Below are 15,234 nucleotides of genomic sequence, written 5' to 3' on the forward strand. Positions count from 1 at the left end.
TAATGTATATTTGGTGCCATTGTATGTGGTATTATGTAATTTGCCTTTTCATTTTACAGGGGTTACAATTAAGAGATTGCCTTGAGTCTCATATGAGATTTTAGACTTTGAAACTGTATTGAGATTGAAAGGTCATAGGGACTTTAATTTGAACTAAATGCACTTTTTATTTATGATATGAGCACAAGCCTATAGGAGGCAAGGAGTGTGATGTTTTGAATCAGAGTGGTGGTTTGAATGAGAATGACTCTCATCAGCTCATATATTTGAATGCTCAGTCTCCAGTTGATGGAACTGTTTGTTTGGAAGGATCAGGAGGTGTGGCCTTGTTGGAGGTCCCAGGGGTGGGCTCTGAGGTCTTAACAGCCCACACCATTCTCAAGTTAGATTTCTATCTCTTGTGGGTGGATCCAATGTAAGCTCTCAGCTCTGCTCCAGTGCCATGATTGCCTGCTGCTTTGGAGATCATTGACTAACCCTATGGAACCATGAGCCTCAAATTAAATTCATTCTCTCTCTCTGTCTCTCTGTCTCTCTCTTTTTTCCCAGACAGGGTTTCTCTGTGGCTTTGGAGCCTGTCCTAGCACTCTTCTGTAGACCAAGCTGACCTCAAACTCAAAGATCCGCCTGCCTCTGCCTCCCAAGTGGTGGGATTAAAGGCGTGCACTACCATCACCTACCTGGCTTAAATCCTTTCTTTTATAAGTTGTCTTGGTCATATGTTTTGTCACAGCAACAGAAAAGTCACTAACTCACTTGCTAACTTCCTTTGCTACATATTTCCTCTCATTTGATTCATATAAAACCCCCAAGACATATATAATTTCCTTCGTTTTATAGATGAGAAAATAGACCCAGTCTTTTCTCCCCAAGTGCTTCCCTGAAAACACTACTCAAAACTCTGCTCCAACATAGCAACTGCCTGATTTCTACTGTTTATTATTGGTCTTCTCCTCTAGAATCAAGAGAATGAAGATGAGGGTTTGTTTTTAATTCACTCAAATGCCTCCAAAGGCCATCGGGCACATGTTATAATGGATGAAAGTTTAGGTACTAGTCTTGCCTGCTAAATTTCAGTTTCATGAGAGTGGAGACAGCATTATCTTGTTTGGTTTCAGAGCCAAACGCCTAATAAATAGTTATTTGTTGACCTAAGTCATCAAAGGATGAGGGGTACCCCACAATAAAGTGAACCAACAGTTAATGATGTCAAAAATGCAAATAGTTTAATGTTCATTTTTAAACTATACTTTACATCTAGCACTTGAAGAAAATGATTATGGTGTTTTAAAAATGCAACCACCGGATTAGACATAGTCCTTCATGATTATATCTCTATACCTAAGGACATTATAAGTTAATGAATACAGTAAGAATAATAATGGAAAATTCAGCTTAATACACAGAAATTCAGGAGGAAATTTCAAGACTTTGATCAGAATTTTTAAGTGCCGGTGCTATGTGCTACTGCTAAGGTTCAGAGCAGGCTAAGGAGAAGAATGCTTGCCTTCTGAAGACATGATCTAAAAAATGGGGTACTAAAAAAATAAAAAGAAAGAAATGGGGAACCAAGCATTCTGTGGAAACTGGTTAGCCATCAAGAAGTCCCTAGTAAGGACAGGTATGGAAGCAGCTAGCCATCTTTAGAGAGCCTGAGCCTATCTTACAAAACAAAGCTCATGGAGCAGTACTCATAAACACAAGCATGATGAGGTTTTGCCATCTATAAATACTCTTCAAATGGTTGAAGGGATTCCAGCAGTGGCTCTTTTCTGGCATGAGACACCAGACATGGGATCATCTACTGATGGATCTTCTCAAAGTACTCTTTGGAAGCTGTTGGGCTTGGCTTGATCTGAAAATTAAAATTAAACTGGGTGAGAGAGACTTCATGATAGTAGAGTCTCAACAGTGAGCTGAGCTCCCGTTTTAAACTAAAATTTCTTCAATTTTGAAGATTAGCCTTATTTTTTTCAAAACACACAGATGAAAGCTAACTAGCAGCCTAAAGAGTACCTGTCCAGTGCCGAGTCACCTCTGTTGGCTCCCTTGATAGATTATCTTTAGGCAGAATAGACTTTTAGAATTGGGGTCTGATACTCTGAGGAAAACAACATACCGTAGGGGACTCTGGTGTCCAGTTGGCAGGGCAAACTTCTCCATGGGTCTCCACAAACTGGAATGCCTTCACCAGACGGAGCGTTTCTTCCACACTGCGGCCCACTGGGAGGTCATTGACACTCAAGTGTTTGATGACACCATTAGGGTCAATAATGAAGAGGCCTCTGCACAGAATTTATGCTAATCAGTGATAACAGAACTAGAGCCAATAACTCTCATTTTTATCCTTTTATGTCTTTGATTCTCTTTTAATAAATTCATAAAACTGTCAAATGCTTAAAAACGGGAGTTTTAGGCACTGAAGAGACTGCTTAGCAATCATGTACTGTCTATCCAGACGACCTGAGTTCAGTCTGTAGAACCCATGTAGAGCAGCACACAGCTGCCTGTAACTCCTGCTCCAGGGGACCTGAATCTTCTTATAGCCTCCAAGAGCAAGTCTCCTAGCATGCACGTACTTCCACATAGTCACACATACATAATTAATAATTTTAATAAATCTTAAAAAGAAAAACCAGAGGGGCTGGAGAGATGGCTCAGAGGTTAAGAGCATTGCCTGCTCTTCCAAAGGTCCTGAGTTCAATTCCCAGCAACCACATGGTGGCTCACAACCATCTGTAATGAGGTCTGGTGCCTTCTTCTGGCCAGCAGGCGTACACACAGACAGAATATTGTATACATAATAAATAAATAAATATTAAAAAAAAAAAAGAAAAACCAGAGCTGGAAAGATGGTTCAGAGGCTAAGAACACTGGCTACTCTTCCAGAGTCCCTGAGTTCAATTTCCAGCAACCATACAGTGGCTCACAACTATCTATAATGAAATCTGGTGCCCTCTTCTAGTGTGAAGGCATACATGCAGACATAAAACTGTATACATAATAAACAAATAAATCTTAAAAAGAAAAACCAACCTGGAATTAGTATTATACAAATGTTTGTCACCTTTTAGTAATGACAGATGCTTTGATAATGCCAGACCACCATGTGAAGCATGTTATAGGAACATTGCAAAAGTGTACCTCCAATGTGATGTATCTAAAAGAAATGAACTAGAAACAGTAAACACCTTTATTCAGTGACCTAGCAGGCATTCTTTAGACTCCTGTTCAGACTCTGGTAAAGTAACCACATATATGTATAAGAGGAAGAAATTATGTTATCTATATTCAGTGAATATTTAACATGTTACCTTTTATTTAAATGTGTGTTGTGTATGCATGCAAGAAAATGTCAATGGAATCCAGAAGAAAGTGTTAGATTCCCTGGAGCAGTACAGGTGGCTGTAAGCGGTGCAAAGCAAGCCCTGAAAACGGAACTCTGTCCTCTGCCACAGCGTAAGTACCCATAACTGCGGAATCATCTTTCTAGCACCTCACCATTATTATTTTTTTTCTTCCCCTAATGAGACAGGGTCTCTATACACAGTCCTGGTCACTATTTAGACCAGACTGGCACAGAACTCACAGAGATCTGCCTTTCTCTGCCTCCAGAGTGCTTGGATTAAAGGCATATAACACCATACCCAGGTTCACAATTCCTCTTAAAGGGACACAAGGACTTCAAATGTCAACTACATAGGGAAAAGGCAAAGTACTTGTTCTCCTGTGTGATGTTTAGAATCCAGGCCTTGGGACTGACCGTATCTTCTGGTGCTTGATCTTTGAGAGAAGACTAACATCAGCTAGACTCCGTTTTCTCTACCCTTAGCCCCAGTAACCAGTAGTAGTCACTACAAAATTAGATCTATGGTATGGTATGGTATGGTATGGTATTGAATGTAATTGGTCCCCATACATTCATTAAGAGTGGCACTATTAAGAGTAGGTATGGCCTTGTTGGAGGAAGTGTGTCACTGCAGGGATGGGCTTTGAGGTCTCATATATGTTTAAGTTACACCCAGTATCTCAGTTCACTTCTGTGTTCAAGGACATAAACAGATTAAGAAATGGAATACAGGGAGAGGTGACCTCACAAGATCCCACTCAGCTAAATTTCAAACCTGTGAAAAGGAATTAAAGAAAAGCTTAGAGCTGGGTATGGTGGTACATGCCTTTAATCCCAGTACTTCAGAAGCAGAGACTTGTTGTAGATCTCCGAGTTTGAGGCCAGCATGGTCTACAGATCCAGTTTCAGGGCAGCCAAGCTTTGGCAGTAAAAGAAACTATCAAAACCAGAAAGCTAGTAAAGATGTATTTGAACAAGGGGACCATGTTCCAGCCCCAGTAAGCAGCAGAACATGGCAGCTTTGGCCACAGGATTCCCAGCGTTAAGGACAGAAGAAAGGGGTTATAGAATCTGCCTCTATGACTAAGAAAAGCTGCCAAGGCCATGCCAAGGCCATGCATCAGGGTGTCCCTGAATGAAGGCCATTGCATGAAGCTGTGACGCTGAAGCCTGGATTGCCTTGGAGAACCCAAGATGTTGGAGATGCTAGAGCTATGGTATACCTGCCAAGGAAAGCTGCCAACAGGGAGTGGAACCAGCCCGAAAAAAAGAAGTGTGTTGCAATCAACAAAGCTGACAGGAGTTGGAGATCTGAAGAGTGTTTTGACATTAGATACGGAAATGCAGAGCTTGGAGTTTGTCCAGCTGGCTTTCAGTCTTACTTTGATCCACTATTTCCTCACCATGCCCCCTTCCCTATGTTTTGGAATGGTAATGAATATCCTGTACCATTATATGTTGGAAGTACGTGATCTGTTTTTTTTATTTTATAGGGGATTCATGTAGTTAAGAGACTACATGAATCTCTTTAGAGACTTTGAACTTTGAAACACTGAGGCTGTGGTAGCCTATGGGGACTTTTGAAGCTGGACTAAATACATTTTGCATCATGATATTGTTACAAGTTTATGGGGCCAGGGAGTGGAATGGAGTAGTTTGAATGTAACTGGCCTTTCTAAATGCATAGGGAGTGGTACTAGTAGGAGGTGTAACTTTTTTGGAGTACGTGTATCCTTGCTGGAGGAAGTATGTCACTGTGGGGGTGGACTCTGAGGTCTCATATATGCTCAAGCCACACCCAGTGTCTCAGTTCACTTCCTACTGCTCCTTCTCCAATACCATGTTTGCCTGCATGCTGCTATGTCCACCATGATGATAACAATGAAACTGTAAGTGACCCAATAACATATTTTCCTTCATAAGAGTTACCATGGTTATGGTGTTTTTTCGTAGCAATAGAAACCCTAAGTAAGACATACAGGAAGGAAGCATAACAGACTACATTTCCCCTGCCACTGCTAACTATGGAGAAGCTTGGCTTTGGTTTACTAAGAAAAACAGTAATCTTGAAGTCAACAAGGCTGAGTTCCAAAAGGCTGCCAGCACTGAGGTTCAACATGAGTAGGGTTTAGCAACTGTGTGGGAGCCCACAGAAGTGGATCATTCCACCTTAACTAAAGGTCAGAGTTCAAACATATTCTTGCTCCTTCAAGATTAATAAGGACAGGAGGTTTGACCTAAGGTGTGGCTACTAACAGGACGTTTTGACCTTGGGTACCGTTACTTGAAGTTTTGAGTATTAAGAAGATAATTACTTTGTTCTTTGTACCTTGCCTTCCCCCCTCCTTTCTGGATTGGGGTATATAAAGGCTATGAAGAAATAAACACAAGGCAAATCTCTGCATTTACTGGATGATCTCTCGACTCTTATCTGCTGTCTCTTGTCTATTTCTTTCCTTTTTTCTTTTTTAAAAATATTTTTTATGGTTCATTTAACTTTATTTTATGTGCATTGGTGTGAAGGTGTCAGATCCCCTGCAACTGGATCTTCAGACAGTTGTGAGCTGCCATGTGGGTGCTGGGAATTGAACCCGGGTCCTCTGGAAGAGCAGTCAGTGCTCTTAACCACTGAGCCATTTCTCCAGCCCCTGTCTATTTCTTTCTCAATCCTCACTCTTCCCTCCAAGTGTGGACGAATATGTCAGGTCGGATCCGACACAACTGTGTGGCATCCCAAGGTGTGGCTCTCTTATCCTTCATGAAGTTACTGCCTGAGACCTTCCTCCACTCTTATTCTCATAGACATCAAGAAGACAGCTAAAGCCTGCATTCCCATGAAGAAGCACTCAAGAAGGCTGCATTTGAACTTTTCCCAGTCCCATAGGATGAAAGAACATAGAAAATACAAGCTACAATAACCGCCCGGAGCTATTCCCTAAAGTACCTCACCAGGTCACCCCTATACACCTACTGGAGATTCACCTCCATTTTATCTAGGAGAAAACTGAGGCACAAAAAGGCAAATAACTTGCCCAAAATCACAGAGTCATTAAGAAGCCAAGTTTAAAAAGAAATCAAACCCTGGCTTTTAAAAAGCTGGTTCCATGGCTTTTAAAACACAATCTCCATTGAGAGAGAAAGAAAAGAGAGAGACAGAGGACCTTGAAAAAGCTTTTCTCCCCAATAGTTCTGGAGTAGCCATCATTGAAGGCCCCTACACTTCAGAAATAATGGATCCGTGGGGCCATTAAGACATTGCACCCTTTCCTAAACGGAGATCCAGGTAGTGAACTGAGCAAACATCTTGCCATTTCTCCAATCCTCACAGAAACGATTTCATCAGTGCCTAAGTAGACAAAAAGGCTTTCTCAGGGGACAGGGAGGTGACTCAGAAGCTAAGAGCACTTGTTACTCCTGCAAAGGACTTAGGTTAGATTCCCCATATCTATACAGTAGCTAACAACCATTTATAACCCTAGTTCCAGGGGATATGACTCCAAGGTAAGTGCCTGCAAATGGTGCACAGACATACGTGCAGAGAACACACACCCACACACATACAATAAAATAAATTTGTGATGTCTATTTTTGGATGTCCACCTGACTATACCTGGACTAACTAATACCCAAATGACTGGGCATACCTGTGGTGGACTTTCTTTTTTTCCCTTTCAGTCCTGGACAGTTTTCCCTGGACAGTCCCTGGCTGTCCAGGACCTTACTCTGTACCTCTGCCTCCATAATGCTGGGATTAAAAGTGTATCCCACAACATCCAGCAATTTTTCCTCAACAAATTATTTGAAGGGACGACCCACTGCTAATTCAGATCTTTGAAGTGGGAAGACATACTTTTAATCTGGAGCACACCTTCTGCTGACAGTCTATATAAAGGACAAGAAAGAAGGAAGCTTGCTCTCGCTTTGCCTGATTGCTCTTACCCTTGAGAGAAGTCCATTCATTCACAGGTATTAGAGCCACTTTTTGGAGATTCTGGAGTAAACTGAAGGCCAGCTGAGACAGCCAGCCTCATGGACTGAATCATTAGTAGACAGCCATAGCCATTGTTAAGACTAGTTAGACCACAGCCTATAAGTCATTCTAAGAAATCCCTATAGATAAAATAAATAACACACATATATACATACTCACTCTAGAAGTTATAAACTCTAATACAAAATCTAAATTAACAAAAAGAAGCTTCTGTTTCTGACATTTTGCCATCCAGGTATCATATCTGTGGTACCTGCCCATAATCCCAGCACCAAGGAGATGGACCAGAATGAGCGCAAATTCAAGGAGAGCCTGGGGCCATATATTCAAACCCTGTCTCAAAAAAAAAAAAAAATCAAAAGCACCAACACAAAACCAAACCCATATTCCTTCCCGAGTTTTATCAAAATTGACAAGCAAAAATGCTTCTCTTTATAAGTCCCCAAGAGTCAGTCCACCTCTAAGGAACAGCTCTTACCTGAGTGCAACGCCAGCACCTTCCAACAGCACTCCGTAGTCTCGGGCTATTTGCTTGGTTAAATCCGACAACAGCGTGATGTTCATGTGGCCCAAACCACCACTCTAATAAAAAGGCAAACAGGACTGTTTTTTGCAGGTGGTCCTACAATGTCTGAACCATGTACCCATGTTGATGGTGATAAGTAATAGTAAATGCACACTTCCTTCCTGTAAACTCGCCTAAAGGGGATACAATTATATTTGCCATTATGTCTTTTAAAGTTTTTTTTATTTTATGTGTTTTACCTGCATATCACATGCATGCAGGATCTGAAGAAGTCAGCAGAGGCTATTGGACCCTCTGGAACTGGAGTTAAAACAGTTGTGAGTCCTATATGGATGCTGGGAACTCTTCCTGGATCCTCTTGAAAAATAGCAATGTTCTTAAGCAATGAGCCATCTCTCCAGTCCCTATTATTCCTATATTAATTGATGTGTAGTATGTGTGTGGGGAGGGTGGGCACATGTGTGGGTTCTAGTGATAGAATTCAGGTTGTCAGGTTTGCTCAGCAAGTATGTTACCTGATGAATTACCACATTGACCAATTTCCACTGTTTTAAAGATAAGGAAACTGAAGCTCAAAAAAAAAAAAACCAAAACCAAAAAAACCTTTTTTCTTCTGGACACTGCAATAAAGAATCTGATTGACCTTTCCTTATCTTTTTGAGTCAAGGTCTCATGTAGCCAGATTGTCCTTCAATTTACTGTGTTGCCAATGATGACCTTGAACTTTTGCTTCCTGCCTCTACCTCTGGGACGATGGGATCACAGGCTATGCTAATCCACCAAGTTTATGGTACTGGGGACTGAACCCAAGTTTACTTATATTAAGTAAAAGCTCTGAGCAAACCCTGCTCTCTTTCTCCAATTGTTAAAGCAGCTGTCGAAATGAAAACTAATTTCTGAAGAATAAAAATGAAGGCGTGACAAATTACTCAAGTCACTATTGTTAGTCCCGGATCATACCTAGTGAAATTTTGGTTGTTTTTCTTAGCAGATTTCTAGGCAACATCACACAGAACAGTACAGCAAACTTACTATGTGTTCAAAGTACAGGCCTAAGAGGAAGCAACAGACCCTAGCCATGTCCCCTGTCCTGCTGAGCCTGGCTCCATTACTATGTGAACTTGGAAAATACACATGGAACGGGCAGTAAAGATATATGCAATGTCCACGGAGTTGTCACTACCATAGCTCACAGACTACTAATAGGCAAGCATCTACAACTGGCCTGCTTCAGGAGGATACGTCTCACCTAATATAGAGCTTTTCTAGCATGCATGAAGCCCTGGATTTGATTCCCAGGAAGGCATAAACCAGGTTCTGATCCTAGAACTTGAAAGGTGGAGGCTGCCGGATTAGAAGTTCAAGGTTATCTGAATAATGCATCCTGGAATTTGAATGTCATGGCCATAAAGAAATGATTGAGGAAATAGAACACAGAATAGCCCGATTTGATCCTTGCACAATGTACACATGTATCAATACATCACATTGTAGCCCACAAATATATACAATGTTTTTATTGTGTGGTCTATATTGTTTGTGATTTAGAAATGAAACCAAAGAATAAAGTAAAACCAAGGAAAGGTGACTGTCAACCAACCTACCTTCCTTGGTGTATTGATCCAGGCAAGATGACTGAAGTGGGAGTCCACTGAAACCGCAACCACTTCACAGTTTACATCATGAAATTCATTGGCTTTGTCACTGAAAGCAACAATTTCTGTAGGACACACAAAAGTGCTTGGGGAAAAAAGAAAGTTTCATTAGATTATGTTTAGACAAAAATTTAAGACATAAGCAGTAACTTGTCTAAAAGCTAAATTGATTTGCTTAGGGAGCAAAAAAAGGTAAAATGGGCTGGGTTGGTGGCATACACCTTTAATCCCAGAATTTGGAAGGTAGAGGGAGGAGGATATTTGTCTGCTCAGGTCAGCTTGGTCCACATATAAAGATGCTACAAAATAAATAAATAGAGTAAACTTTCTTTCTAGTTGCTGGACATGGTGGTATGTACTTTAATCCTAGCACTGAGGAGGCAGAGGCAGGCTGATCTCTGTGAGTCTTGGTCTATTGTGAATCCCAAGACAGCCAGGGCTATATAGAGATACCCTGCCTCAATAAATAAATCAACCTGGGGTTTGCGGGGGCACACATCTGAAGACTTAAATTGAAAATCTGTATTTGAATAAAGCAGCTTTAAGAAAAACATTTCTTATACTACTTTCTCATTTTCCAACCAGACTGGTATAAAGTTTAAACTGGTTTAGAGAACCATTAATCAAAAGCATGTAATACTGAATTGTATTAAAGGTTGAGAACATTATCCAGTGATTACCTTGCATGCAGAAGGCCTGGGGTTTGATCCCCAAGAAAAACTAACAGAACCATATCAAAACTCCTCCATTAAAGCAAGGCCATTTCTTCCATTAAATTCATCACATGAGCTATAGATAGCCAAGGCCAATGAACAAAAATCAGAAAGAATCTTTTTCTTCACTAGAAGAAGAATTTCAGTGTGAGTCAGAATCCACCACCAGCTCTCAGAAGGATATGAAAGCATTATAGAGTCAGACTTACAAATCCAAAGGGTAGAAGAAAAGCACCAAGTATTTCCCCTTAAAGTCATCAAGACTCAGCTCTTTGAACTCTCCATTGACAACAGCCGTACCCTTAAAATAGGGAGCATGCTGTGTGACAGCAGGGGTGCGGAAGGAGGAACCTAAAAAAGATCACAAACCTGTCTATAGCTTGTCATCCACCACATCAAGCACTACGTGATTTTATCTAAATTCCTTTCACTGAAACTTATCAAATAAATTTATTATTTATCATAACCGGAGATGTTATTAATACAACTCAATGACATGGATCACTTTAATTGTACATCTTAGGTACAATAATTTCCCCTTCAGTTCAGTTCTAAATTATACACAAATCCAACTCAGTGGTAGGGAGAAGTGTGTGTGTGTGTGTGTGTGTACGCGCACATGTGCATGAGTTTGTATGTGTGTGTAAATTTAGAGGATGGAAGACACTGTCCAGTACTGATCCCTCTTTTTTCTCTTCTAGCGTCTGATAAACTTAGAACTCACCAGTAGGCTAGCTGGACACAAGTGCATCCTACCACATCTGCTTATATGTGGGTGAAGGTCAAACTTGAGTCCTTGTGCTAGTTTACTGACTGATTTAGCTTTCACCCCAGCCTTGAAGAAAAACTTAAAAACTAAAAAAAAAAAAAAGCCAGAAAGAAGAAATTAAATGCCGTGGAAACTAAAGGGAGGAAGACAAAAGAAAGAAAACCAGAGCCAGGCTTAAAAAGACCCTTAGTGTGAAGCTGCAGGGTTGGCTCTTCACTTCAGGAGAGAGAATGGAGTCTGGAAGGTTCTGATGTAGGAGGACAGCTGTTTTCAGGAAGATTAGGCTATCAGGAGGACAAGACTAATGTAAGGACTCCAGTTATCTCAGCGAGAGGCACTGAGGTGTGGCAGAGAGAACACCAAGAACAGATGCAGGACATGTTTCAAAGCTGGGGTGGGGTGGGGTACAGGGAAAACTCAGTGGTGTCTATTCATTTTATCCAGGGGTCTTTTTGTTATTACTAAGCTGTTATAATTTAGGTATCTTAGAGGAATATCCTTTATTAAGTATATTATACAAATATTTTCTTTTTCCTAGATTATAGCTTTCTCTACTCATTTTCTTTTCTTTCCTTGTTTCTTTGTTTGCTTTGTGCTAGCAGACAGGGTCTCACACTAAGAAGGCTCTATTGGCTTGGAACTTATTATAAAGCACAGGCTGGTCTCAAACTTGTGGCAATCCCCGTGTCTGCTTCCCCACTGCTAAGGTTACAGTTATGCACTAACCGCATCTGGCCCCTTTCTTCTTTCTCTGTTGGAAACAGAGCCTTCCTATATAACCCAAGCTGGCCTCAAACCTGTGTTGATATTCTAAGCTACCTCAGCTACCCATGTCCCGAAATTTCAATTGTACGCTGCTATGCCTAGTTTTTTCCTTTCCTTTCTTTGTCTCCTGAGCACTGGGATTAAAGGCATGTCCTGCTTCATTTTCTTCATGTTCCTTAAAAGTATATCTTAAACTTTTGACACTGCCAATTACTCACTGTTCCTACACAATTCCTTATGGATCTGGCCATCTCTACACATTCTCATACTGCATTTTTTAAAGCGCTGAAGACAAGTCTCATGCATAGCCAAGGTCCAGAGCTGTGACATGGGTTCCCTTTGCCTGGGTGCAACTAAAACACTTACTGGTGCTAAAGGCAAACTTTGGTTGGGCAGAGGCAGACCACAGATTGTCTGTCAAGCAGGGTCTTCTAGAAGCAATAGGCCTAAGAACTGACGAAGCACAAACACCCCGGGAAATGGCACCCACATGCTGAGCAACCTGCAAAGAAAAAATGCTTTCTATTAGGAAGACTTTCTGAAATGGTGACTAACGGCTGACCTTGCTGCTGGCTGCGGTGGCCATTTGTCAATGGTGGCCTCAGCTGTCCGTTTTCCCTGTAAACCAAATACCAAATCAAATTAAAAATAATTTCCTTCTTCTTCCTTAAAGACTGCAAGGCCGAGGTAATCCTAAAATACAGTCTCAGGAATAAAAATCTCCAGATGACTACAAAAATTCAGGAAGGCTAGGCCAGGTTGAGTGATTAATTTCACCCCCACCAATCAGCTGCAAATGTGCCCATATCAAGGTTTTTCTCAGAAAAAGTCTCTCCCAGACTCTCAGTCAAACAAAGAAATAGGGCAAAGTTCATGCCTTGGGAGAGTTTGGCCCGAGTTCAAGGGAAGTATTTGCTCAACTTTGATGTCCAGCGTAGCTAGGGGAGGAGGTAGGTGTTGCCCTGAGCCCCAGTGATGAGAAAAGGGGGAAGGTGGTTGGTAAATTAAGAATAGTAAGCTGCAACCACCAAGAGGATAGTAGGTAACAGGGCAGAGTCCAGCATGAGCGTGGGAGCAGAAAGCGGCTCCCATTACTGTAGTACTTTGTTTAAGTAATAGATTTACGAGTGAGCCCACAGTCAAGTCAAGATGTGGCATTACTTCTTCCATGGCAAAGAAAGGAAAGCAAACTGAGGTTTAGAAATGCAAAGTCAAGCCAGGTGTTGGTGGCACACACCTTTAATCCCTGCAAAGGGGAGGTAGAGACAGGCGGATCTCTCAGAGTTCGTGGTCTACAGAGTGAGTTCCAGGACAGCCGGGGCTACGCAAACAAGCCTGAGGAGGGCGAAGTCACTTGCTCAAGGTCATGTTTGGTGACAGACCCTAGAACACGGGATCCGATACACTGGCCCACAAAGCCAGACCTGGGTGCTTTAGTGAGTGGAGAAGCAGCAAGGCGACCCTCGACTCCGAGACCGCAAAGACTCCGGGAGCGCACCACCCTCTGGGGCAAGGGGAAAAGCTGTCCTGCGCAGGCGCTGGGGCCTTGGGGGCCGCTGGAGGCCTCTCAGTGCGCCAGCCGAGAGCTCCCTCCAGTAGCGTTAGTGGCCAGCAGACCCAAGAGGGCGCGATCCGGTCCAGGAAGCGGGTCCCGGAGTCACGGCTGTGTCATGCGTCTGCCCAGCTGGCAGCCACTCACCGAGGACCTGAGGAACCTTCCCGCAGCGGCCGCCATCTTCAGTGCACGCGGGAGGCAAATCAGACGGAGGAGCCTGCGAGCAGCCGGTCCACGCTGGGTGCTGTGTCTCCTACGTAGGGCGTGGTTTCTGAGTCTGGGGGCGGGGCCGGGAGCGCAGGTTGGGTTTACGGGGCGGGGCCGAGGCGGAGGGGTGTGGCTTACGTGAAGAGGCTGAGTGAATGTGGTTTAGGGTGAAAGGTGGAGACGCAACCCTTCCTGCTCAGGGTGATATTTCTTTTCCTCTTGGTCTCCTGAGGAGCTGAATGCTTGTTTTCCTATTTGTTGTACCAAACCTATAAAGAGCTAATGAAAGGGTCAAGTAGCCACTTATTTCCATGTTTCCTATTGATTTTGTTTTAGCTTTGTGTGGTGTAAACTGTGAGAGAATCCTGTTCCCTTTCTACCTCAGGTGGAATCTTCTGGCTTCTGCATTAAATGGAACAAATTTAGTTGTTTGAGTCTTTAATAAGCTCAGTGACTTAGAAACATCGAAGCTTAGTATGCTTGTAAACCTTAGGGATTGTGTGGGGGCTTCTGTTTGACATCTCTCAAAAGTGGAATAACTGAGACATTTCAAATAAATTTATTTATTAATATTAATATTAAGTGCTGAGTGGAGAGCACGGTTTTGAAGCAGCACCTCAAACACATAACGAAATTCACGCGGTATTCACAGCAAATGCCATCTGTAAACTGGTATTTTCCAAGCACTGTTCTGTTATTAATTTACCTCCTCAAATCTGCATACCATAAATAATATTTAATATTTTCTTTAAACTAGCTTGCTTTATAAAACACAAATGATATTATAAAATGTTAAACAGGAAAAACTTATAACAATATAAATAGAAGGTAATTAATAATAAACACACTAAAGCAAAATACTACAAAGCTCCAGCTAGATGCAGTTACTTGCTGAAAGTCTGAGTTTTAGTAAAAAGAGAGAGGTGGTCAGAGGCATTCTTCTCTAGCCTCACGGAGAACCCTTTCATTTGTGTGGCCAGAGGACTGAAAGAGAATTCAAAAACACTTTCATTTTCTCATGCTGAGATTTTACGTTATTATTTATTTTGCTCACCACTATTCCAGAAGTAAGTTTCATTAAGCTGTCCATGCACCTTTAGGTGCTACTCAGGGTAACTGCCTTGGTCTCTAAAAAAACCAAAGAAAGACAAAAACAAAAACAAGCAAACAAACAAAACATCTTAGACCTAGAGACACCTCATCTCAACCAGTTCCCCACAGCACCTGACTTGGTCTTAACTGGTACCCAATGTGTGTGTTTAGCAGGATCCAAATGAAGGAAATCATAGAATACTGGTGCTCAAATCTGTGATGAAATATAAACCAGACATAAAAAAGAAAGCTGATCTTGATGACTCACACTTGTAATTTCAGCACTTGGGAGCCTGAGACCGGAGGATGACCAAGAGTAGATTGGAGGATGACCAAGAGTTCAAGGCCAGCCTTTGCTACAATGTAAGACTCACTTTTATATAAGAAAAAAACAAAACAGGCTGGGCAGTTGTAGCAGGAATTCTGATTGGTCTTACTAAATAAAACCTGGAGTCAGATACTGGGGGTGAAAGCTGATGGATCAGAGAAGCAGAGCAGGCAAACACTAGAGACACCTTTTACCTCTACCAGTGCTCGGGCTGAGGGGGCAATCCTGTCCTCAGACTGCATCTCCAGACTACAACTGTCTTCACCAAACCTCAGACTGCACTG

The 15,234-nt window shown here is 42.0% G+C and overlaps 1 protein-coding gene across 1 annotated transcript; it reads right to left on the reverse strand.

The window, feature by feature from the left end:
* Positions 1–1,204: 1,204 nt before the first annotated feature.
* Prdx3 (peroxiredoxin 3) lies at positions 1,205–13,615 on the reverse strand. The gene is made up of 7 exons (XM_075974578.1): positions 13,468–13,615; positions 12,135–12,270; positions 10,444–10,585; positions 9,471–9,606; positions 7,819–7,922; positions 2,120–2,285; positions 1,205–1,855 (listed from the first exon to the last, which is right to left on the reverse strand). Exons 1-7 carry the CDS (start codon positions 13,501–13,503, stop codon positions 1,802–1,804), a joined length of 774 nt encoding a protein of 257 aa, XP_075830693.1. The 5' UTR covers positions 13,504–13,615; the 3' UTR covers positions 1,205–1,801.
* Positions 13,616–15,234: the final 1,619 nt, after the last annotated feature.

The sequence above is a fragment of the Microtus pennsylvanicus genome, chromosome 5, assembly GCF_037038515.1.
Source record: "Microtus pennsylvanicus isolate mMicPen1 chromosome 5, mMicPen1.hap1, whole genome shotgun sequence".
NCBI lineage: Eukaryota > Metazoa > Chordata > Mammalia > Rodentia > Cricetidae > Microtus > Microtus pennsylvanicus.